This window comes from Anas acuta, chromosome 18 (genome assembly GCF_963932015.1).
Source record: "Anas acuta chromosome 18, bAnaAcu1.1, whole genome shotgun sequence".
In the NCBI taxonomy this organism is placed as follows: Eukaryota; Metazoa; Chordata; class Aves; order Anseriformes; family Anatidae; genus Anas; species Anas acuta.
The window spans coordinates 10,279,773-10,305,981 of NC_088996.1; the positions used below are offsets into that span (position 1 = coordinate 10,279,773).

At 34.5% G+C, this 26,209-nt stretch overlaps 1 protein-coding gene across 9 annotated transcripts in view; it reads left to right on the forward strand.

Annotated features, from left to right (window-relative positions):
• Nucleotides 1–26,209, forward strand: part of CEP112 (centrosomal protein 112) — a 161,832-nt gene that overhangs the window by 5,682 nt on the left and 129,941 nt on the right. For all 9 annotated transcript variants that reach the window (XR_011088771.1, XM_068655182.1, XM_068655183.1 and 6 more), the window contains exons 5-9: nt 3,618–3,714; nt 4,982–5,053; nt 11,645–11,692; nt 11,829–11,906; nt 24,291–24,377. Coding sequence is in view for 8 of the 9 variants with exons in the window: in XM_068655182.1 (XP_068511283.1) it covers nt 3,618–3,714; nt 4,982–5,053; nt 11,645–11,692; nt 11,829–11,906; nt 24,291–24,377 (382 nt within the window). In the remaining variant the exon portion in view is untranslated. The remainder of the gene's footprint in view (nt 1–3,617; nt 3,715–4,981; nt 5,054–11,644; nt 11,693–11,828; nt 11,907–24,290; nt 24,378–26,209) is intronic.

Here is a 26,209-nt window from a genome sequence, read left to right on the forward strand (position 1 = left end):
TACTAAGGGATCTTCTGTTTGCTCATATCCAAGTGCTCTGATATGACCATGCTGAAGTATCATTCAGGCCTAACAGTGTGGAGTTGTGCTGATACAGATTTATTACTTCTAATAAATCTTCTTAATAGAACTTCTGGCACTGATTCCTGTACCATGCCGTGTTTGCAGCATTAAAAAAAAAAAAGAGCATTTAATTGCTCTGAGTTCCTTACTTGTAGTGTCAGCTGGGGTGTTATTTGAATAGGATGTGAGACAGCATACTCCTCCCTCTGTATCCAGCTTGTGCTTGTCCACTTCTGAGGAAGGCTGAGGCACAGGCCTGCCTACTCCCTCCCTTGTGTTCTTTACCTTTTTATTTTATTTTTTTTTCTTTTCTCTACCTGGATTATAGTAGGATACTGGAAGCCTGACCCCTTTTCCCATTCTATATCTGAACCCAGGATTTAGGTAGGTCTTGCAAAGTTCCTGAGAAGTGGGCAGGATAGTGAAGCTTTATTTCACTTTTTTTTTTTTTTTTTTTTTTTTTTGGCCCTGTGGGACTATAGCAATTTCTATGTTGGTGATCAACAGTTGGTTTCCAAGGCTCTGGTAAGTTTCCAGGAGACCCATGTTGTCCATTATACCATGCCAGCAGTAATGAGTTCTGGAAGTGAAACTTAACAATATAGGCATGGTTTTGCTGGTGTGTACTCTAGCTGAGAATGAAACTGTGTACGAGGAAACGTGAATTTGTGTTGGCAGTTGCAAATTTTGATATCCCTGTAGATTAACAAGAATTAATCTTTAAGGCAGTGAGAAACTATGTTAAATGCATGAGTTATGTGGGAAGCAATACTGCAGGTGAATGTTTCAGATATTAGGTTTCATGGGGATAGTTTCTTTAATACTTATTTGCAAGCGTCTATATTAAGATTGTGTTTTTCTTTGAATTTTTAGTTTTGAACGTGCCATCAGTGCAAGTAAAGAGATTAAGTACAAAAAATCTTCTGGAATCTGCAGTTTGTAAGGAGCCAGCAGATGGGGATCTTGTTACGTTTTACTTGCCTCACTACTTCAGAACATGTATTAAGAAAGCTGTGTCCAGAAGCGTGTGATATATTTAGTTTGATGGAAATTTTATGTTCCAACCATGACTTAATTCTTACAGATGGGCTAAAACATTTTCTCAAGGCAAAACAGATATACCAGTGAGAAATGCTTATGAATAACTTCTTCATGTTTGTTTATTTGAGATTCTCTCCTCTAAAAGAAGCAGACAAATGGAGAAGCTTTGTTCAGTTATTTTTATCTTACAGTATACATGCTATGTGTGAAGATTTTGCCTTTTTACATAAGAAGCTGCTTATCTGGCTAAATAAAAAGTACGTATGCTCTGCTTCCAAGTCAGATTTGTCTAAGACCAAGCAAGCAGGTGCTAGAAAGCTGCATCTTTAACTTGAAACTTGAGAGAAAAGGTTTTAGTAATGTATGGTGAGGTTTGGACAAAAATCTGACCCCCTTCTGACTGTAGGAAAATTCTACCGTATGTTTGTAGTGTTACAGATTATGCCTCAAAAACATTGTTAAAGGTTAGTGTGTGGCTGTGCTATACTGGGAAAAACCAGTGAGTTTCCCTTACTTTGTTCCTAGTAGGAAATTATTTACTAATCTCTTTTATTAGCAGCAAATTGCTTCCTTCTCCCATGCTAGTTCAGTTTTTGTTGAGGCAGGTCACAGAGCTAGCGTCAGGCCTGACCGTTCTTCACTCACCTGCTGTGGAAGGAAAAATAAATAATCTTACATAACATCTTGTGCTTTCTGGAGGCTGACTCAATAGCAGAAAGCGAAAGGGAGTGAATGGGTGGTATACATTTGGAATGAGTGGAGTTGCAGTCCATCCTTAGTGGTCTTTGCAGAGCTTGTTTATAGAGAGAAAGTGACTTCCTTTCAGTTCCTTTTCAAACTAGCAAGTGCAGAACTAAGACTATATCTAATTTTCTTCATTCCTTTTTTCAGTTTAAAAATATTACATGTAGCTTGTTGTCTGGTTTGGATATTTATCGATAGTCCTTAATCTCTCAGTGATCGGAGCATTTTTCTTTCTTGTTTTAAATGAATGAAACGTTAATTGCTTGGTAACCTGAATGTTGTTTGGAAAAGTCCATTGATAAAAGCGCAGACTTGCAGTGAAAGACAACAAATCTTTACACAAAATCATCTTACTAGCAGGTAAAATTAAATTCTGGTAAGATGTGTGATTTAGAATGCTAGAGAAAGTCATTGTATTACTATGCTTTTCAGCTTTTTTACCTCTTCTCTAACTAAACTTACCTGTTTTACTGCTCGTAATAGTTACTTTGCATCCATATATGTTGCTCGTATTTACTGCTGCTAGAAGGGAAGATATGCTTCCAGTTGTTATATTTCACAATTCCCTGCTGTTCTGATGAAAGCTGGGCTGGTGTGCTTCATGAGAAGTTTGTGCATGTCTTCCTAGAAGTGACTAGTTTATATTGTACATCCAACAGTTGTCTTTCACTTCATAAACACTTAATTCATCTCAGTGTCTTTTGGCATATCTTATAGTCTAATTTTCTGCTGGATGGAAAGAATGAAAGGCATTTTAATGGTCTGACTTGATTTTAATACTATGTAGCTAGTCACAGGAAGGTGGATTGACTTAACAGGAGTCTTTAATTACTTTATTACACATGGAATTGACACCCGAGTATATGCTGAAGGGTGTTCTGCTACTGTTTTGGATCCTTTGCTGTATTAACCTATTTAACAAACTTTTACAGTTCTTGTGTTGTTTTTGTTGTTCTGTGCTGCTGTTCTCTTCTTTCATTGTTCTGTAACTGGGAGGCATCTCTTGTCCAGGTTCATAAATGACAGTTATCTTCTGCTACGTGAGACCTCTTGTACAAATGCTTTATATTAATAGCTTTTTCAAAGCATCCTTGTCTCCTTTTTTTCTGTACTGGACAGAATACTTGTTTATTCTGTACTATATCCTGTATTGCTTGCGGGGCTTTTCTTACTGTCCCTCCCATGTATATCACTATAGTCCCTAAAAGAGAGCTGAAATGAGGTGCAACTACGGTAATATATATGACTTGTTTCTTTCACATGTTACTCTTCATCCTGGCCTTTCAAGTCATTGCTTTTCTGTTGAGCTGTTTGTGTGATTCTTGTCCTTGTCTTCAGGTTTGTATGTTACATGAAGATATACCTTGATCTAACCTCCTTTTTAGTAGTTCCCAGACTAGTCTCCCCTGTGGTGCGGACAACCAACATCATCATTCCTTTTCCGTTCTCTGAGTTGTCAGACAGCATCCTATGCTGTCTCATGTGCTTAGGAATTTTGTCTTAAAAACATGTTCTCCTAAATCAGCCCTCTTGGTGAACTTAGGTTTATTCTAAAATCTGTTGAGAGGTGTTGGGTAATGTAGTGACTGAGAAATGCAAAAACCACCTCTTAATATACCATATATATATATATGTATATACTATTTTTGACCTTTACATATGGATAATCACCTACTGTTGTAGAAAGGATCTTATTAAGGGTAAGCTCTGTTGTGTTCCACAAGTGTTAAAAATTATTTTCTTTCTGCTTACTCTTGTTATAACAACAGGGAGAGATTCACGTTCAATGGGAAGCCAACATTAAGGTCACAGTCTACAAGCCCTCCTCACCGGACAGATGAAGATAACCTAGCTGCATCACTGTCTGTAAGATGCTTCTCCTTGTAATAAAACCTGTTGTAGTTTCAATGAGTTCTTTTTATATGTTCCTGTAAAGCTTTTATTTCCAATTGCATGAGTCATGATCCCTGTGTACAGATGGAGATATTTAGGATATTTAGTTACATGGACTAAACCTCATCAGAATCTGCCCTCTGTGCATAGGAAAAAGTTTCTGGTAGGATACTTGCAGCTCATCCTAAAGGTTGAGCTGTGTTTAGTATAATGTGTTTCATGTTAGATGTGCTGTTACCCACAGGATTTGCAAATTGGCTGTATTGACATCATCTTGTATTTGCAGTAATAGATTTTTTAAAAATCTGCATAGATGGATTTGTCTCTCTTTAATGATAGCTGACCTTTGAGTGAATTTTGGACAGCTTGTTTTATCAAACTCTCAACAACTAGCATTATAACTGATTGAAAGACAGTAGTCAGACTTCAAGTAAAACTCTTCTAGTCTGGACTATTTAATGGTGTTGTATGACAGCAAGCATTTAAAACTAAAAATTACTTCTGAAAAATTAAAGCTATCAAAACATATGATGTTGCTGTTCTGTTTTATATATGTGTTTTGTAGCCTTTTAAAATCCAGTGTTCATTACCTCAGAGAAGTCCATCTCCTCTAGTTTCTTCATTGGAGTCAGTGCATCAATTATAGGTCCCACACCTCCATGAAATATTTTTATTTGATGTATGTATATTCTAGATCTGTCCACCTTTATTTCTTGATTGTATTAGAGGAACAGCTTAGAACAATTGCAGCTGGGAGTGGGCTATTGACTTGTTAGCAATGCATATAGACTGTTCTTACTTTTCTTTACTGGGCACAACTAAGAACTCTGGAGGAAGTGAACGGCAAGTAGGTCAAACTGGAAGCTTGTATGGCTCTCCCATCAGCTGCCAAAGACAGTTAAGCATGGCTCATTTCTAGAGTGTGTTCCCTGAAGAATGGAGTTTTGTCTTATTTATTTTTGTGAACACACCCTGTGTAGAGGAGGCCATTGCTTTGGAATTAGTAAGTAAAATAAAGAACTGTATTAAAGTGAGGCGGGAGGGTGATTCATCCTCCTCTGAACTCCTTTCTAGCACAGTATGCTACTGGTAACTGAGCTATTTAGATTAAAGCTGTGACAAGTACCATGACACAGTTAGGAAGAGTAGAGTAGGCATTGCCAAATTTAATGAAAAGCTTTTATTTGCACTATGCCTCTCTCAGCTCTTCTGATATTTCGTTTGACTTTTTGTGTTCCAGGACCATCATAAAAAAAACACTGCTTTGGATGAGAGTGACCTTGAAGCACGTCTCAATAGTTGGAATCTCGGGGTAAAATAAGAAGTGCATTACTTACTTATTGGCTTGAAATTTCGGCTATGTTACTAAAGTTTTCATCACTGAATTTAGTCATCAAAATTTTGTGTAGGAGTCAGTCTTCCAGAAATGAAATTATAAAGCTTGAAAAGGCTAATAATGAATATATGTAGTATGAACAGGAAAAAAGCGTTCACATGTCTTATTTCTAATAAATGATTTTAATATATTTACTGATAAGTCAATGAAAATAATACCTGATGGTCAAAACCAGATGCCATACTCTGGTAGAAACAAAGACTGTTTCTAGCAAACTTGAAAACATTACTTTGAATTTAAGTTAGTATAAATAAGAGCTTGGCTTTCTGTGTGTGTGTTATTTTTTTGTTTTTATTTTTTTTTAAATATAGAAATATAAAATTTTTAACCGAAAATGTTGAGTTGTATTGATGGCTTAGGCTTTGCCTTCTGTTGGCAAGGTTCAAGAGGCTTTTCAGTGCGTTAATCTCTTTTCTTCCCTTTTAATAACTAGAATCTTAGTCCAGGCGGTGGGCTGTTCCTGATGGAGAAAATAGGAAAGCTCAAAAATTCCTTGAGTAGGAGTCAGAGGTGTTTGCAGAAAAACTTGATGGAGAAATTAGAGTAATTTAAAAACATGGAGGAACAGAAGTGTGGTTACATTTAGGAATATAATGAGTTTTATTATGGGGAACATGAAATCCTTATGTAGGTTATGTATTTCTAAGGTCATGTACTGAATTTAACATTGCACTATAGTTGCTGCTTGTGGTTCTAATGTGTTTTTACTTTTATGATATGCCTACATCAGTAGCTCAGATATTTTAAATTTTAATTAAAAATAGTGTGTAAAGTTTTGGTAAATTCTGTGCTTTCTCTACTAAGCAGAGAGGTCAAGGCTTAGCAGACTGTATTATGAAGAGTTCAGATATTTGTTGTTAACAGTAATAACTTCCTACATGAAAAGTAAAACTTGCATCACTTTGCTAATATTGTTGCTTCTTATGAGCAATAAGATTTTTTTTGTTTGCCTTGCAGCATTTCTGATTATCTCTATCAAACGTTTTATTGTTCAAGTTCTTTGTATTCTAGGCATTCTTGGTTAAATGTTTTTTTAAAAAAGTTGAGTTTTGATTGTGATTAAATTTGCTTTTCACATAATGAATACTAAAACTAGCTAATTTTAAATACATTATAAAATGTGTTTTTCTTAGCCTTATTGACTCTTATCTAAACCGATGTGGGACTATGAAGCGTTCATGCCTTGAAGTTGCATTTGCAATGTAGAAAAGAAAAAATAGTTTTGTTGTTTGAAGGGAAAAGTGTCAGAGCCAGGAGTTTAGACAAATTCAAGTAATCTTTGGCCATGCTGTTACTTTGAACTTACTTTGTTATTCTTTAGCTATGTTAGAATATATTTAAAAACTCCTCAACTATCATATTTTATTAACAACTGCCAATAAATTTCTGCATGCTGTTGCAAATATAGTGTACTTCATAAATGGGACGTCCTCACCTTCCCTTTAGTTATTTCTTGAGAAGTAACTAAATATCATAAAATATATGTAGTGTCAGGAAAATAAGCTTGCTGAATAAGAGAATTATTTCCTTAGAAACCTGCTTTTCTGTTTTCCTCTAGCATTCACTAAACTTGTAGGTTGTACACAAACAATTTTTGGATATAAAATGTAAGTTATGTAGAGGAATAACAATGAATTAGACCCCTGTATATTCTTACCCAACCTACTTAGGTTTTTTCACAATGCTTCTGGTATGGTTTCAGTTGTCATTGTAGTCAATTTCAGGTGTGACAAAGCCAGTCCTTTAAACGTCCCAGGGAATTCAGAACTTCATCTTAGGTGGAAAGCATACAAAGAGATTGTACCCTGGGGAAACAGCAAAGGGGTTTTTAATCAGGGAGAACATCATTTTTCGTTACTGAAATTCAGCCAGAAGCGAAAATCTGGTAAAATCCTTTTACCAGAAGTGATGTACAATCTTCAGTCCAAAGAATTTGGACACTCAGGTCTTGTACTGAAAGATTAATCATGGCAAACATTATTGCATAATAAAGGTTTAACAGGACTGACGCCAAAGAAATTCTGTGGTCAGTGGCTTGAAATATGTTCTCCTGTTTGGAGAAATTATATATAACACAGGGTTAAAGTAGATGCAAACACAGAGTTCTTGGGTGGCTACAGCAGCAGTGTATGATATGCCTGGTTTGTGTACTTAGTTCACATCTGCCCGTGTCTTTCCAGTCTAGTTAAGCTCAACCATTTTTGTACAAACCATTTGATTATCTTTTGTTTGGTTTCTTAGTCTGTCTGCTTACTATAAACATACCTACTGTATATGTTGTGGTGTTGGAGGGCAGCAACACTGCAAAAACTTTCCCACAGTGAACTCCAAGTGGTGTTGTGACTTCAAAAAATAAATTCAACTTCCATGCTGACAAACAATCTTTATGCGCTTTAATGTCCTTCCACTAAGACTGCAGAAGCAGCATTAAAGTGAACTTCCCTACAAATTATGATGTTAGATAAGAATGTCCTTACTCAAATTTCCTGAAGCTACTCAGCAGTTATTTCTGTAGGGAACATGCTAGCTGGCTGGGTTTGCTAGATTAAAGTAAGAACTTAGGGCAAGGTTCAGTTTAGTTGTTTACCATTTCAAAATCTGAAGTGTTCTTAACTCTTTCATGTGTGTTTTTCCATCCTTGTTTTGAAAACAATCACATTTTGTCTTTGAAGGAGCTTAGAGGGGGAATGTACAATAAGCCTGCTGATCTAAATGTTTTTTTCCTGCATCTTAATATATACAACATACCTTCTGACTCCATTGCTGAACAGTAATAAGATACAATTGTGTATTATTGAAGACAAATAGACCTTGATAAACATCTTCTGAAGAACAAAATGTGACTTCAGAAGGGGAAGAATGAAAGCATAACATTACCATAGTCCTTGTTGTGATATTTACTGTGTCAAAAGAGCAGAAGCTCTGGTATACGTTTCTGGACTGTGACTGGTAGAAAGCCTGGATGCCGTTTTCAGCCCCGAGGGTAAAATGTAGTTGACAGCCTGAGGATGAGTTTTGTGGAAGTGCTTAGTGCTCAAACTTAGGCTTTTTTCTGCACTGTCGTTGCTATTATGTGGAACCATTTTAGCTCAATTTACTTTTCCAATGAATGCTTCACTCATGGCTTTCATTGCTTTAAAATAGTATTCTTTAAAAATACATAGTTTTATCTGCTATCTGTTGTTAAAATAATTGGCAATTGAGAATATTGAAGTTAAAAATTATGGTTAACTTATCTCAAATTCAGTTTTGGAATCTCTTTTTATGCTGGATTTCTGCCTTATTTTCATGAATTAAGAGCATATGTTTTCATAAAAGATTTTTTTTTTCTCCCCTCTTAATGGGAATCTGATTATCTATAGCCCTCCCAACACCAGGATTTACTGGTTTGTGAAGGCTTGAGTACCAGAGGGTGATCATGGCAGTCCTCACAAATTGAAAAATGATTTGTTGTCTAACTGCCCAATAGAACAGGAGAAACAAAAATATTTTCTACAAAGAGATTCAAAATGTCATTTTTTATTAAGAAGTGGTATTTACAAATTAGAGTTCAATTCTAGTTCAAATAAAGATGTCTTTCATGATGACATTTATTTGGTTCATACTCTTAAAAAAGCATGATATGATTTACTGTTCTTCTCATGGCAGCCCTTCAGTTTCATACATATGTATTTTGGTTTGTCTTTGACCTTTTGCTTATTATTTTTAAATTTGCATGTTTCTCATAAATACAAGCTTTTTTTCTTTTTTGGGCATTTTTTATTGTGATATTCCCTCTTTAATGTGGTATAATTTTGAGAACAAGAAGTTTTGCAGAAGACCAGCATGAAAAGAATGAATGTTGAGACATTAAATGTTTACAGATCAGTTTAAGTGGATATAATCCACAACAAGTAACAAAGTGGGAACATTAAACTTCAAAGCACATATGGCTGCTGTTACAAAATCAAAAAATGCAAGACTTAGGCCATACAAAGTATTAGAGACACATTTTCCTTCTTTCTTATAAACAAGTAAGATATACCTTAGCTATTTAGACTGTAAACAGCGTAATTTCATGGTCAGATAAAGTATTTGAATTAATCATAAATATTTACAATAATTTCTAGCTTTTGAAAAAGCGAAAGTAAAGGGTGACCTCTTTTTTTTTTTTTTTTTTTTTCCCTCCAATAGAGGACTTTTGAAAAATATCTATGCCTTTGAAATTCAGTTCTGCAGCCTTAGCCTTCTCAGAAGTCCACCTGGTAATGATGAAGGCTTTCAATGTTTGGGATTATCTGCTGCCCGGTTTTCCGGGGAGCAAGGTCAGGGAGCTAACCTTGAGCTTTTGGCAAGCCTTCTTCAATGCTGGGTGTCTGTAGACAATGGTTTGGCTTGCAGGGCAGATGCAATATGAGCTGGAAACCAAGTGAGTTAGAAGGAAGAGCATAATACTACTGCAGTTGGAGAATGTCAGATATGAAATAGTATTGCAGGTACAAATGCGTAGGCTAAAGAAAATCCTAAAGTTTCTGTTTTACAGGTTTTTCACCTTTGCATTTCCATCTCACCCTTGATTTTTTTCTATTATTATATATGTTCTGTGGACTTGCACTTCATGATGCTCTTACTCCTCTATTTCTCGCCCTCTATTTCTCTCCTCACTAATCTCTTCTAACAATTTTTTTTAGTAGGTGCATGCAGGAGATTCCTTTATTCACTACTGTCTACCCATGTTTTTTGCCATGCCAGTCATAGTGGTATATTAAAAAAAGAAAGAAAAAGCTTCATATGAAAGAAGACCTAATGTATCTGTTTCAGTAAACTCTGACAGTAAAGAAAAACACATTATTAAACTTTCAGTTTCAATGAACAGTATTAATGAATATTTCTGATGATATAGGTGAACATCTATGATAACATGCTAATATTTTCAAGTACTTCTGGGTGAAATATGATGACTCTTAAACAGCATATAGAAATTGTACATTATATTTTAGGACAGGAAATGAATAATACTGTATCAAATTGAAATTTCAGAGGGATTAAGCCTCTTTTTCACTGGTAAATTCAACTCACAAATGTATTTAATAGTACTGGAGAAAGTGCAAACGCCTGATATTTGCCATGCCTCATAGATCATTTTAATTTTTTTAGAAAAAAAAAAGGCTAAATGTTGTAAGATACGTATTGCAAACACATTCCAAATCTCGCTGCCACATTTTACAAGATTATACCCTTGAAAGCTATTCCTGGGTATTACGCATTCTCTGTGATGTGATGTTTGAGTCCTATCATCTGAGAAAATTAAAAAGATAGAGGAAGTGGGTTGTGAACAATGGTTTGTATTCAGTTCTTAAAAACAGTGATTGAAAGAGCTGCTTTAATTATACAGTACTGTTAATGAATTATTTCCTTATGTTTTGTCTCTATGACTTACATATGTGGATACAGTTTCAATACACTCCTAATTTTCAAAAATGCTAGATTAAAATCATTGTAATCAGTAAATTTTCTATAACTTTACACTAATTTAAATGAAAATTTATTGAATAAAGTGTTTGGCTTTTTTTTGGTATAAACTACATATGTAGCTACTTAATTCTTTTAAAACATGCTTAGATAGAATTTTTACAACCACAAGAGTTCGGAAAAGTTGAATTTTTAAATATAATTTTCACCCAAACTGCAGCTGGCTTACCAAAGAAATCAGCGCAGCAAATCCTCCCAAACTGTTTAGAAGACTGTTATCTAAGCGATGTCAAAGTCATTGGTATGTTTCAAAATTCGGATAAATCACTCAAGATCTCAGAACTTCAATTAAAAATTTTGAAATTATTTTGAAATTTGCTATTTTGAGTTGTTTTGAAGTAATTTATGTCAGCCAGGTTTTTCTTATTTTGAAGTTCATGCAATTTTCAGATATTTTCTCTGTAAGCGCAATTTGAAATGTGTTTGCATGAGGAAACACTAAAATGTTAAAACTTGCTGTCAAGATTATATCCACAAAATAGTCTTTCATGAAGATTGTCTATTTCTCTAACTCATAAAAAATATTAGTGTGGTATTGGACATTTAAATTCTGATCCTTTTCTTAAAATGTGTTGAAATGTTCTGAAAGGAGAAAGAATTATGCACGGGGAAATCGACTTTTTTAACTTCTAGGTTAGTCATGTTACCTTTTGAATCTAGAAACAGCAGAAACATTGCCATGTTTCTGATTTGCATACTAAGTGTGCAAATAGATTTGCAAACTTTCTAGTGGGGAAAAAAAGTTCTTCAACTGGTAGATTCATCCAAAGGCATGCTTAAATATTTTGTTGGTTTTCTATTGAGCAATACCGTGTCTGAGATAAGTGTAGGCTTGCTAAAACAGATTATCTTTCAAACTATGCACTCAAAGTTTTATTGCAAACATTTTTGAATCTTTTCAAGAGATAATAAAAGAGGCAATCTTTTTTTTAGTCTTTTTAAGAAATATGAAGGCAATGCTGATGTGATTGCTTATTCTGTAACTTTGTTTTTCAGCTAGAAAATCCAAGATATTTGCGGGAAAAACCAATGCCAGTGTCTTTGGTAAGTATCTATATTTATATTCCCTTCATATTTTATAAGAACAGGCAAACATGCTTAGTATTTTTTTCTGTTTAGGAGTGATTTTTACTTGGAGTTATTACTTTGAATTTAGAATCTGCTTTTTCTCATTCAATAGACAACATCCAAAATTGGCCTAGGAAAAAGTAGCAGTTCTCGTGATGAACAGGCACTATTTCAAATGCATGAAAAAGAGGTAAGATGCTTTTTTTTCTGGAAAAAAAAAAAAAAAGAGAGAGAATTACAGCTAAATTAGCTATTTAGGGTATTTTCTTCTCAATTTCTGTATTCATAAAGCAGTTTGTTCTACCAGAAAATCTCATAATAGAATATTTTCCCTGAAGTGACAAGGCTTTTCATTAAATACTTAATGTATTTCCCAATTACTAATGGAATAAAAGAGACCTTCTGAGCACATGGACTATTCTTTCGAAGGACTTTTTGTGTGTGGAAAAGTGAAATCTAGGAATTCTTTAAACTTAGCTTTTAACAGAAGCAATGGAACCTTTAACTTAACAAGGATTTAGCGTATTTACTTTCTATATACCTCTAAGAATCTGCACATATAAAACTTGTTTTTATTAAAGCCTACATATTTTCTATGTTTGCCTCATCTAGCTCCAGTCCTCCTTTATTCATTTTGTGATTTCTTTTGAACGTTATTTGGCGAGATCAGCATCATAACATGCCTATCTAATTCTCTCATACGTTATTTACTTTCAACTTTTAAGATTAAAAAAATAGTTTTGTGATCATTTTTTTTCTGTTTTCATAGTTCAAGGCCTGATAAGTTGTATTCCTATGATTTTTGCCATAAACCAATTTCATTTAGAATACCAGTCATGAGATGGAACTTGAACATGCTATTTTCAGCACATGGGTTCTTCTGAAATCACATAGGCATTACATATTTTTTTTGGAAAGACGGTGAACCAGACATCAGTAAAGCAAATTCAACATGTATTAGGAGGAAAACCAAACCCAAACAACAGTTCACGTTTTTTCTCTCTTCAAATACTTCAATTTTCTGGTTTTAGTCATTTGCTGTGGAAAAGTAAATCATGTGCGTGCAGGGAACAAGCTATCCAAAAGTACTCAAATCTACATAGGACTGCAAATATGCATGAGCTGGAAAGGAAGGGACATCGTCTGCAAACCATGAAATCATCCCTCCCTTACGTGGTATTTTGTAAGAACATTTAAGAATTACAATGGTCCTAAAGTTAATTTCAAGGACAATTCAGAAGCATCTTTAACTGAGACACAAGGGAGGCTAAATTTGGTTTGCAGATACTTACATTATTTTATTAACAGTGAATATGAAAGTCTGCTTTATGTTGATGGCTGGAAGTCTAATGTGATGCATAAATGAGCAGACATCCACCAGTTGCATGACACATGTATTTCACTTTCTCTGTACTGTTCTAATACTGTTCTTTTGTATCGACAGTCTTCAAACCACCATTGCCTCAGGGTGAGACAAGGCAAGGTTTCATAAGATGTGAAAATAGACTAAATAATAAATTGTAAGCATGATGTTGTCATTTAAATAATATTTTTAAATTAAACAAATTAAAATGCATGCCAAGAAGCAACATAAAGTACTTGGTGAATGGGTTTCTAGTTCTGTGAAAAAATCCTCTAAACCACGCAGTAAAAATCCAGTACTTTTTCCTAATGTTACTCTACAGTGGGGTAGTTTAAACTGGAAAGGCTATAGAAAATTTCACAATCCCATGTGTGCGCTGTTAAGTAGAAAACTTAAATGTGTTTTCATCTTATTTTGTTTGTGAAGCTCAATTAAGAATAAAGTCTTTTCATTTATAGAATGTAAATGTATTAACAGAAGGAGTGCTGTACAAGAGCTTTTGTAAACCTTTAATTGTTTTCAACCTCTTTGTAGTAGAACATAAAATAGGATAACTGTGGTTTTTTGCTTTTAACCTTTAGACCTTTGTTCATAAACCATTCCTGCACCTGTTTTGACTCTGTAATGCTAAACACATGGCCATTTTCAATGATAACCACATCACAGATTTATGAAAATGTGAATATCATCAGGCAGTGGTTTTTAGTCATATTTTCCCCAAATACTTCTGACATGGTTTAATCCATTTGGGAAACTGTCATTACCAAAAAATCCTGGGTTCAAACAAGGAAGATGCAACAAAACAGGAGTATATCAGTTTTCAGCAGTACAGCAAAACAGAACAGATTGTATGAGTGGCTTATCTTGATAAATAGGAAAAGGCCTCCCTTTGAACTTCACCCTTGGTCATCCCGAGTGCTACCCAATACTCCACAGAGCAGACTAGACTCTACAAATGATGTCTAAATGAATCTGAGGCAAGAGTCTTCTCGTATTATTCTTTTTAAATTGAAGGTTGTAAACAATGTTAGTACTTTGTGCAATAACTGTTAGGAAGTTTCATCTGTCTGAGATAACTGAAAACACTGAGTGTTTGCAGTGCTTTTGTTGACTTTATCACTTTATCACTTTGCTGTTTTGATTTTTAGAAAACCAGTGATAAAAGACTGAGCATTGCAGTGCCCATGCTTTTCCAGTCTTGTGTATCTTGAAGCAATCTGGCAGAAATGGTTGTCTTTTCTACAGTCAGCTGAGTAGATGTTGTAGCCCAACTGAAGGAAAGAGGGAAGGCAGGGGTTGAATTTTCAAGAGAATATGGAATACTTGCAGGATAATTTCCACCCATTTGTCACGTGAAGTGAGGACTGATGGAGAAAGTAGGAGCCCAGAGAAAAGGAGAGATGAGATGAGTATTGAAAGATACCTTAAAGTATAGAGAATAGGGGGGAAAAGGTCTTTTTTTTCCCCTGAACTCACTTTAATGGATTGAGACTGGATGAAAGATGAAAAAGGAGAAAGTCTTTTTTGTTTGTTTTCAAAAATGTTTAAAATATAGATTTAGAACTTCTGTCTTTATAATCTTGATTTGTTTCTATTCTTTTTTGTGAATAGCCCTGCAATGATATGAGTTTTGTTTGTAAAGATCATCGAACCATGAATATAGCTTTGCACTGAAAGTGTTGGGATCTAGTCATTTATTTACATTAAGATAAAACCAGCATGCTGCAGTGACAATGTTATGGTTAAGTGTTGGTCTGGCTAAAAATGACCTGAATTTAAGGTGTTGAAAGCAGATATTCTTTGCTTCTCGCTTAACCAGCAGGAAATTATAGCTTGATGTGGAGATAATTACACAAGGGCTGTGGTCTAGATGTTCACCAAAAGGGAATGTACGTAGGATGCAGTGGAAAGAAGGCAGAGAGGAAAGTAAGTTGTTGGACTTCCATGAATAAGACATTTAATGCATGCTAGGTTAATTAGAAGCAATAAACAAACTTATATGGAGACAGTATTCTTAAAGAAAGATGCTTGTAATTAAATTAAGCTTTTACCAATTTAACATTACTGTGTTTTGAGCTAAATCACTGATTTGATACTTTTTTCCTCATTGAAAAGAGATATTTTGTCCATGTTTTCTGAGAATGGTAATAAAATCTATCAGTATTGCTCTTTTGTACATTATAATGAAACAAAAGCGGATGTGTCCTCATGTGTACATGTGTCTTCCTAGAGTTTAAATGTACACAGTGGATGGATATAAATATGTCTAGATGTGGAGCTGAGAAGGCTGAAGGAGCTTATAGGCTGAAGGAGCCTATTTAGGCATGTCCTGCGGCTGGTGACCCTGCTTATTCTTTAAGCTCAGAGGTATTTACTAGTAATAGCAGGAGAGAGAATGTTCTTGACTTTCTAAATACGTTTTAGTTGCAAAGGTACTTAGGTGGGCCTAAAACTTGAAACTTACAGTAACTGCAGCTTCATGCAGTTCCAGGGTCAGTTTGGAGCTTCTTGTGTTGCAATAATCTTTCTGATCCCTGTTCTTTATTCCCACTTACTCTAATTTACTGTTCATCTTCTTTTGTCTCCCTGTTCATCCAAAACTGTCCAAGTCGTACTGCTGTTGTTAAACTTCCTGCTGTTTTTGACCTGGTAGAAGTTAAAATATTTTTTTTTCTTACATTTTAACAAGGGCATCCACCAGAATGTATGCTAAGTTCTGTTTTCTTAAATGTGGTTCATAAGAAGAGGCAAAAAAAAAAAAAAAAAAAAAAAAAAAAAATCCAAAAAGGCAGAAAAGACATAAGTAGTCCTTCTTGATTTTTACTTTTCCATAACTTTTTTGTATGACAGCTTGGTTCTGAAAATACTTTCATTTCCCTTTAAAAAATTATATATATTACAATATGATATATTGCAAACAGTAAGTATTATGACTTTGAATATTCTCTGGTTCATTTGAATTTTCTTCTTTATGCACTAACCTGAAGTCTATATTGAATGAAGTGTCTAATCTATTTTGAGAATTCAGTTGTAAACTGACTTTCACCCCCCTAGTTGTCATTCTGAACACAGATCTATTAGTTTAAAAACGCAACAATCTTGACTTGTTAACATGGTTCCTGACTGAATGTCCCGTTCCCAAGAACATGTGCAAGTTGTCCATTGTCTTCCGTATGAGGAAATCGCATCCTGTCTGCTTTGATAACACTTCAGAATGTAGTGTAATAAAATCCAAACCTTATTTTATTGCTAGACTGGTGTGAGACATACAGTGTGTATCAGGATGAGGCATGTTTTCATAAACTGACTTGGGATTTATAATTCCTGATACTAATTGGGCTGGTCATGGGGATATATATGGACATGTATATTTATTTATTTTTTGCAATAGTTTGTGAACTATGTCTTTAATTATTGCACATATGTGCTGGAGACATTGAGAAAGATCAAAGAGGTAGGTTAGCAATTCAAACTAGCGTTTTAACCAGTAAAATGTCCAGATGGTTGCCAAGCAGCTGGGAATTAATCTTTTGCTGCATGATTAATCTCTACCTCAGTGTCTCATTTTTTGTCTTTTTAAGTCGGATTTTTACACATATAGATTCTGGTATTTATGGCAGAAAATGCATTGAGTACAAAAAGTAGGTACCATACACTGTCATTGCCACATGTTGCAATTGTGAAATAAAGGCAGAAGTGTGCTTTTAATGACTGCTTTAGGAGATCCTGAGGTGAGCACAAAATTCACTAGCTGGTGAAATATATAAACAAATATGAAATAACAGTGGGAAAATAAAGTTCTGTTGTTTGAGTGTATATAGAATGATTTATTTTGCCAGGCATAGCACTAAGGAGAATTAAATTATACGAACTTTTCAAGTGGTATCTACTATCTTCGTTATACTCAAATTTTTACTAACTCCCTTTAAAATTGGTGTGATTTTGGCACATTCAGAAGGCTCAGCAGGGTTCAGTTTTCAGTGCTGTCAATTGAAGATAGTTTGTTACATTTCTGAGTTCTCTTCTGTGTAATTGTATCTGATAATTTGTTACCATATATAAGCTTTGACAATTCCTAAACATAGTTTTAACTTTTTTAGCACTTATTGATGTCAGTCTATTACAAGTGGCAGACACATTTGTTATGTATGGAAGTGGGATGGTTACCACTCCAAATAGAGCTGTTAAATAATATGATGTGCTGTAGTACTAATACATACACGATGTTTATTAGCTATATAAAAAATCCTTTAGAGTAAAAATACTAATTCAAGTTATAACAGTTGTTGGGATACAAAGCAGTATGCTTTTCTTCCCATTCCCACCACCCTCAACTTGGAAATCTATAAAAAAAAAAATGTTCTCTTTTAAAAGAGATTAATGACATTTACATATAAATACCAACAATTATCCATTCAATTATTTTTCTGTATACATCAAATGTTCAGTGTCATTAAAAAAAAAAAAAAGAAACTCAGACATTTTTCTTGACAGGGTAAAGCTCGGCTGGTATGGTTTATTTTAGGACAAAGCCTTTCATTTTTAGTGGCCATAAAAATGGAACGTTGTACTAATTTTTTTACATAGGTGACTATCTAGTTTCTCTTCAAACAGTACCCTGTAAAAATATTGTAAATGAAAGTAGTAGCTGTCATGTTTTTAAAGAGTACAAATACAAAGAAGGTCAGATATGTGGAGGGAAGTATACATGTTTGTTAGGTCAAATAATGTAGTCCAGATCATAAACATAGTCTGTTGTGGAAGGACCTCTGCATGTGGGCAGAATGCCATGTATTTAAAGGCTCTTTTTTACATTCTAACTTCTGGCTTGCATGTTTCGCTTGTCTGCTGCTTTTCTTTCAGTCTGTCTGGGTTATTGAGACTGTAAGCTCTTTGCAACAGAGACTTTCCAAGACAGTTTTTTTTATTAGGCATTATGTTGGATGGAAATAGTGATGGTATTTAAATCAGATGTTTATTTACTTATTTATTAAGGAGTGTTTGTTTATTATTTAAGGGGTGATTATGTATCTGCTGTTTTAAAATGAAGTTACACATTTATTTTTGGGGGGGAAGTAGGGAGATATCTATATTACCCTGGGAAGATGAGCACAGCAACGTCAGGAGAAAAAGCCCAACCTTAATGTGAATCCCATCTGGAAAACCTGCTTTTATTGTGTGTAATGTTCTACTAAGAAAAATATTATTTATGACTTCCTTTAATTTATACATTAGTGCCCTGGAAATCAAGAAAAGACAGGCTGCAAAAGTATCCTGTCTGGCCCTCACAGGATCATTTTGGGAAATGTCTGCACCCGAAACTCTGAAAAACAATGGGCCTTGACACTTAAAAGCTCCATTGCATATTATAAGAAAATGTATGTGTAAAAAGGACTCAAAATAGTCCTCTTTTATTGTATAGAATCCCATTTATCAAGGGAACCAAAGTGAAGCTCAGGGAAATGGAGCAGTCGCTGGTTTTGTACCTGGAGCAAAGGAAGAGGGGCTCAATGATGGCTAGGCTTCATCTTCCTGCTGCTCAAAGTCAGACTCCCTGAAATCTAAACCTGGGGAGAAATGCAAACTTCTCGCCAAAGTATTGTTTTCCTCAACAAAACATTCATCCTTATACCTTGCTAATTTATTTGTAAAGGTGTTTACAGACAAGCTCATCTGTAGCCTTACATTGCCATAGCTTAAACATTCTCCTGGTTTTGGCCTTCCTGGGATTTTATGGTGAACAATTACCTACAACGTCATCCATGTCAGATCTAAGTAGTTTTTTTCTTGTAAGTCTGAGACTTCTTGGCTTGTTATCCTTCCTCTAATTAGTTTAATTGAACAATACTGGCTTGAGAGACTTGATGCTTCCAAAAAAGTTTTTCTGCTATTCCATCTTTTAGACTTTCTGTAAAGTCATGAAACTTTCCTGTGTGATGTGCTCCTAGAATACTATCAGCACTTACAAGGAAAACAAATCTTTTCTGATGTGCTCGATATATACCTTAATATCATTTTTCATGTTTAACATGTGACAAGTGTGCTAGTTACAGACAGCTGGTTGCAACAGAAACAGGAGGCACAACTTGTACAATTATCTTGAAAATGGAAGATTAGTTCCAATATGAGAATATATATATATATATATACACTGCAGAAATTTCTATTCAAAGTAATTGCTATAAATATAACCATTTCTTTCATTTTTTTCCTCTCAGGTAATTTTTTGACACTTTTCAGGTTATTCCACCCCTTGAATTGCTCCAAATGTTAACATTTTTTTAATTTTATTTCAACTTTGAGGTGCATTAAAAATTAATCTTAATTTTTTTGAGGGTACAAAACAAGATAGAGAAATAACACAATGAAAAAAAAAACACCTTATTAATTAGAATCTGAGATGCATTATTCCAAATAGCTTTTGTATGAAGTTCTGATTTTACACATAATCTTGAGTGTTTTTCAGGTGTGGTGTCTGTTGCCATGGCCTGCCCATATAGATTAAAACAGCATATGAATTATAGGTATTTGTGTATTTTTTTAACCCTGGGTGTCAAAATCAAGTAAGCGTGATTCAGTAGAAAGTTCTAGCTGTGTTTCCAGTTGTTTTTTTAAAGAAATCTTTCTCTTCCGTGAACATATCAAAGCTTTGCATTGTGAACTGCTTTCTTTAAGCAGCTGCATTACACCAAGACAAATAAGTTCTGTCGTACGCTGTAAGATATGCAAGTCATTGTTCTGTGCTGTTAGCTCTTACTTTGAAGTTCTCATTTATTGTTTACATCCTCCTCCCCCTTTCCTCTCCTCCTCCCTCTCCCATATATTCATAGACTTGGAAGAAATCTGGCAAGCAAACAAGTGCTGTTTTGTCAAATATCCAAAACCCTTCTCTGGTGGATGTTAGAGCTTCGCGATGCCCCTCTGGCCTAAGGGTGATCCCGATAATGAGACAAGAGAGCAGTGGTTCAAAGCTCTCTCCAAACTACAGCCTCAAATTAATATACTTAGTTTACTTAGCGATTGACTTTTAAATCAGGTATTTCAATATTCCTACAAATTCTTGTAAATAGTGACCAGATGAATACTTTTCCTGATGACGGATGACAAGCTGGGATATCACCTTTATTTTTCCAAAGATTTATGACTGTTGCAGGTTAGTTTCTATCAGTTTTAGTTGGACAGTTATTTAAATTTTTAAGGCAACTAACCTGCGTTATGAACAAGTAAGACAGTGATATGATGAAAATCCATTTTCAGGTAACTGCTAGATTTAGTGTTTTTTGTTGTTTTTTGTTAATTAGGAAGAAAGTGTGACTAGGCACATAAAAGCAGTTCTGTTGATACCACCCTCCATGGCTTTAAATAACAGGGACAGCACAGATGTTTGACATCAGTAATGTTTACATGGCCTTAGGGTTTAATTGCCTCATACTCTTTGTAAGGAGAGTAAACAATGACAGAAATCCAAAGGAATGATGTTCAGGCAGCAGCAATGGCTGCATTTCATACATAGTTGGAAACGTCTCTGATACAGCTAGCTATCTACACAATATCTACACTTTTTTTTTTTTGACTATGGTAACATGTTGTAAACTTAATGTTCTCTGCTGCCTCTGAACTAGTAATAAAAGCTATTAAAACTGATGAGCATCAGAGCAATTAGTCGCTTCTACCAAAGTGAATGACAGATTTTCTAAGCTGTCTTTATCTGTTTTGTCTAACACTTGTGAAGGTGTTAGTTTGTTACTGCGGTCAGTCAGTTTGGTTCTCAATATATGTTTAATAAAGTAAAACACTGAAGTGCAAAGGGCAGTTTATAAAAGAGGAACATGTAAAAGTTACAAAGTGCTGTTCCACAGGAAATTGAGACCAACTTAGCAAATGAGGTTTGGCATTTGGGTAACTACAGATATGCAATTGATTCAATTAAGTATGCTTGTAATTTCAAAGATACTCCTTTATTTACATTAGTATTGAATCGAAGATTAAAACTTTGAAGTGGCAGGGGAGAAGTTTCACCCAATTGTGAAGTGAGCCCATTTGCTTCAAGCCCAGTTGTAATGAGATCCCTTTTTAAAATGTGTTTGCATCATGCGATTTGTTTTTTTAATTTACATATGCGATGAATTTGTGGAAGGACAACTTCCAAAGGGTTGGCCAAAAAGTTTGCTTTCTGGCTCTTCTGGAAATTTTCCATAGAAGAAATTACAGATGTAGGGTTTTAAAACCAATATATCTGTATCTTTACAGTAAATACTCACACTGACATTTCCAGAGATTACAATGAAAAATGCTGAAGGTGTGTGTCTTGGAAGTATTGTACTTGGAAGTGTTGTTCCTGGAGATTATTTTATTTTTATTTTATTTTATTTATCGGATACTCATTACAAAAACAGGTTTCAACTTAAGCTGAAAGCTTGATGTGCACATAAGTCACTGATTTTTCAAAGATTTTTAAAATCAGTCTCCCTGATATTTATGTAATTTGGTCAGTTCAGGACATACCATATAAGTTGTGGACGACACAGGACTGAAAAATGTTTGGAGTACTGAAACTTCAGAATTTCATTGTAAGTTTATAGGAGTGCTTTTGAAGGTTTTTTTGGTTTTTGTTTTTTTGTTTTTTTTTTTTTTTTGAGCTCTGAACTGATGAGTTGCTGGTCTTTTGGATTTATTTATTTTTATTTTTTTTATTAAAGAACAAGTAGTTCATTTTGTTATTGCATTCTTGCCTTTGTTAAGCGTTGACTTCTGTATCTTGGACACGTTTTTCCAATTCATTTTGTTTGATTGCCAGTAGCTCTCCTGAGACAAAGCTGTCAATCCTTTTCTGGAAAGTAGCCCCAAAGTCTGTGTGCTTTTAAGGGGGAGGTCCATCCTCCCGTAATTAGTGCAAGGACTAGAAAATGAAGTAAAATTGATAAGAACTAATGCAAGTGAAAGAAAGTTGTTAAGTGGAAGATTAATGACTAGAAACAGGAGCCAACTTCAAGTATTGCCGTTAACCTGTGGAAAGACAGCCAAGTTGCTGAGAGCAGTCACCATCACTTTAAAATATACGTCCATATTTAATACAAGGTGACTTTTATTTTGTCTCATTTTTATGCTCCTTCAACATATAAAAGAATAAAGGCATGGGTCAGAGCTCAACTGATGCAAAATGCCGACGATTAATTTACGTCAGCAGAGATGTTTTCACTTCGTTAATGAGTTTTAAATGTAATGTGTGTGTGTACTTAATAGGTGTATGAGTGTGATAGCCATATGTCAGTAATTTGTAATCTTTTAATGTAATTCAGCTAGATTGGAGGTTCTGTCATGTTTAGTTTCCAGTATTTGTGTTTTTACAAGTCCTTCATATTTATTTATGGTATGTTCACAAACTGTCTGTCTGGAAGTGGATTACAGTGCTCTTTTTTTTTTTTTTTTTAAATCAATGCTTGTTTATCACCTGGTAGTGAGATTTTCTTCTATATTGTCACTGTGTTGAAGGGATACATGCATATATTTTTCATATACACATATGCATATATTTTATGAATAGAACATGCATTTTTACTGTGATGCTTATTTTTTGATGATAAGATGTCTGAAAGCTAAGCACGCTTTGCCTTTTCTTTGGATTAATTGTCAATCCAACTTTTATTTTTTGATAATTTGCATAAGACTGTGTGCCTCTTCAGTCTTGACAGATAAAAAGCCTCTTTACGTGGTGTAGTAAGCAGGCACATACTCTGGCTATCAGTGGGTGTGGAGTCTGGAAATGGACAGTGTGTGCTGCTCTTCTGCGCTCAGCGGTCGAGGCCTGCAGTATTTATTGCACTGCATTTTGCATTTTTTAGTTGAATGATGACTTGAAGTTTTGTAGCTTGTTTTTTAAAGCATTTCTGCAAGTCAGAGTGAACAGATGCATACAACAAAGTAATCATATAATAGCTATTCATCATCTGTGGTGTATTTCTTGCTTCTATATGTTAAATAAAGACTCTTGCTGGAAAATCTGCTTTGGGTAAGTCAAAGGATTAAAAATAAGGGCACAATGAATAATGCTTGTTGGTTCCTTCAGATTTTGTGAGCTGGGAAGATTGGAAGTGAGGTTCTTAGCTGAGCTAACCAAAACTGAGCATGGGAGATCTGCGTGGTGACCTGAGCCTGGTGCCCCTTAGCTGGCCAGGTGGGCCTCAGCATCATGGGCTCTTGGAACATCCTGAAAGCTTTTTTTTTTTTTTTTTTTTCTGTTGGCATTATAATGGTTACATAAAACTTTTGGTGAGATGTTGGTACTCATGCTCCAATGGTTGTGGTTTGTCCTCTGTAAAGTGAGGGAGGTTGCTGGGATCTGTCATTCTGGGGAAGCTTTTCTGGCTGCTCCGCTGCCTGGATAGGAGAAACAATTAAAGGTAGAAGTAGAATAGCATGTAGCTGAGTAGAGGTGTTGCTTTTTTTTTTTTTTTTTTTTTTTTTTTTTCTTTTTTAAGAACTCTGAGAAGCACAAAACCTCTATCATATTTGCAGAGTCCTGAAGACAAGCTTTAAAGGCATAGTGCAAGTATGCAATAGATTAAAAATACTTTTAAAATGCAAACTAAGACTATGAGTAATAAATGGCAACATGCTGTTGTTGGGGGTGTTAAGTACACTACAATGAACAAACAAGCGGAAGCAAGAAATGTATTTTAGCAAATTCAACAGTAATCTTAATCCCTTTATAAGAAACCTTTAAAAGGAAATGTGTTTATAATGTGAAATCTCTGAATAATAGAAAACAAAAATAAACATGCATCTGTGCTAAAGGACATTCTTTGTGTAAATGTAACACCTGCCTAAAGAATAAAAGCTTGCTTACCGTGCTTGTTATAGTAACAAAAATACGAAAAGTTTAATTCTTAAGTGTTTATTTAAATAAAAGACGATAGCTCTTTTCTGGGCAGTAGCAGTTGTTTTTATTGCCAACTAAAACATCTTACAAATTCATTTTCTAAATAAATATTTTAGATTGAGAACTTTTATAGCAGCTTTATCAGATAAATATGAAAAGACCAAGAAACTGAATATTGATTTTTAATTTTTTTTTTTCATAGCTGTTATTTGTTAGTGACTTCCCATTGCCTTTTCAAAGACATACATGAGTAATATAAAGGTTATGCAAAGGACATCAGTGAAGTTTGTTCCTTAACTTAATTGTTTATTGGTTCTGTTTTGTTTTTAAAGCTGGATGTGAAAATGAAAATATTGGAAGGTAAATTTCATGAAGAAAAACTTAAATTACAGCAGAAGCATGATACTGATGTTCAAAAGGTAAGAACTATTTTTTTCCAGAGATAATATATAGGACAAAATAATAGAGAATCTGACTATAATAAATTCTTCACAATTGTACTTATTCAGAATTGCAATTAATGTTCCTTTAAAGTAAGATTGTAGATAACAGATTGCGTAAGCTGATAAGAATGCAGAATATTCTATGATAGCAGGAATTGAGGAAAAGAAAAATGCTTGCAGAAGCAGTTGAAAATACCAGGTGACTTTTGTGACTTCTGTTTGTTTGTTTTAACAAGACAACCCATTTTTAACTATTTCTACCAGTCTAGCAGTTTCTATCAATTTATATGCTGATGAAATCATAAACTTCTGATTTTTCTTTTAAAGAGAAGACACTTATATTTTAGGAAATTGTACACAAAAATATTGAGAAGAATTGTATTGTTATGGACAATGCAAAAAATAGCAGTAGGAACATATGATAAACATGCATATTGTCCTACTAATACAACAACAGTCTCTGGTTTGACACCATCTTAAAGCATAGGCTGGTCTATAAACAGTTTTTTTATGCTATTGCATTGTTAAAGCTGTGCGTTGCTTTTAACCCTTCACAGCAATAAAATGACACCAGACACACTTCCTTTGGGCTAAGTTGGGTTTGCCTTTATTGTGTTGCATAACACCACTTTGGGGAAGATTACAAAAAGACTGTCAAAGACCTTTCTGTTACATTTAATGCCATGTTTTGAATGTGTGGGGTCAAATCCTGTGAGGTACTAAGTACCTTCTGAAGCGCTGTGATTCCAGGAGTGTAACGGGAGCTCAGTGCTCAGGATCGGGATCACAATGACTTATCCTACCGTATGCTTAGCATTACTGAGTATCTCAGTTTTGTTTCTTAAGACTGAGTCACAGACTTGGAGGAAGTCAGTTGACACAACACTATGACACATCAAAGCCTCCTGAAAGGATGTTAATATTTGGTCAGGTGCATTTTTGGCTCATCTGTTCTCAAAGTCTGCAAGCATAACCAGTTAGCAAAGATGGGAGGCTAAAGGAAACGGCTTTGTGGAATAAGAAATAGTTTAAATGCTTTCTCATCCCTTGAGTTGTCATCCTTTTCTAACTGATCTTAGAATTCCAGCTTCTGAAGTCGTTTAATAGTGTTGGATGTTTTAGAAAAGGCTAAATACTGTCATATCAATCTTTAAAGACAAAAAAACACGTTTAATGCAAATGGAGTAATATTGTTTTAAGATAAAAGCATTTGTTTGATGAGAGATTTGGGGCACTGCTATAAGATCTGAGTTGATTGTTTATTTTAAACTTGAAATTTAAATTAATATAGTATCTCAAAGTACGCAAATACTCAAACCATTTTTTCCAAAATCAATGTGTACAGAAATGTAAATGTAGTTACACCTCAAGGACTTGGTCTATTACGAATAATAGTACCAGTGAAGTCAAAGAAAGTGTAATGAAGCTCACTAATGATTTAAATTCTCATCAGGTTTAAGAAATATTGAGGTGCTTTAAGGTATACCTAGGCAGTATAAATATGAAAAGGAAAATAAATCCTTTCTATTTGCAGTTGTAGAACTGTGAAACTTCCAGACTCTTCTAGGGCACTAGCTTAATTTTTCTGTCTTGTAAATGCAACATTGAATTTGCCCAAGTTTAAAAGAAAACAAAAAGACCCCCTAAAAAACATGAAAAGCCTTTTTAATCTACCCTAGTGCCTGCTTTCATCTAAATCAATCCTTTGTTTATGACTTGGCAGTCTTAGCTATGAAAATTATTTATATTTCATTGCTTAGCCTGCAAGATCTAAGGATATCTTGAAGGCAGCTCCGTTGACAGTTATC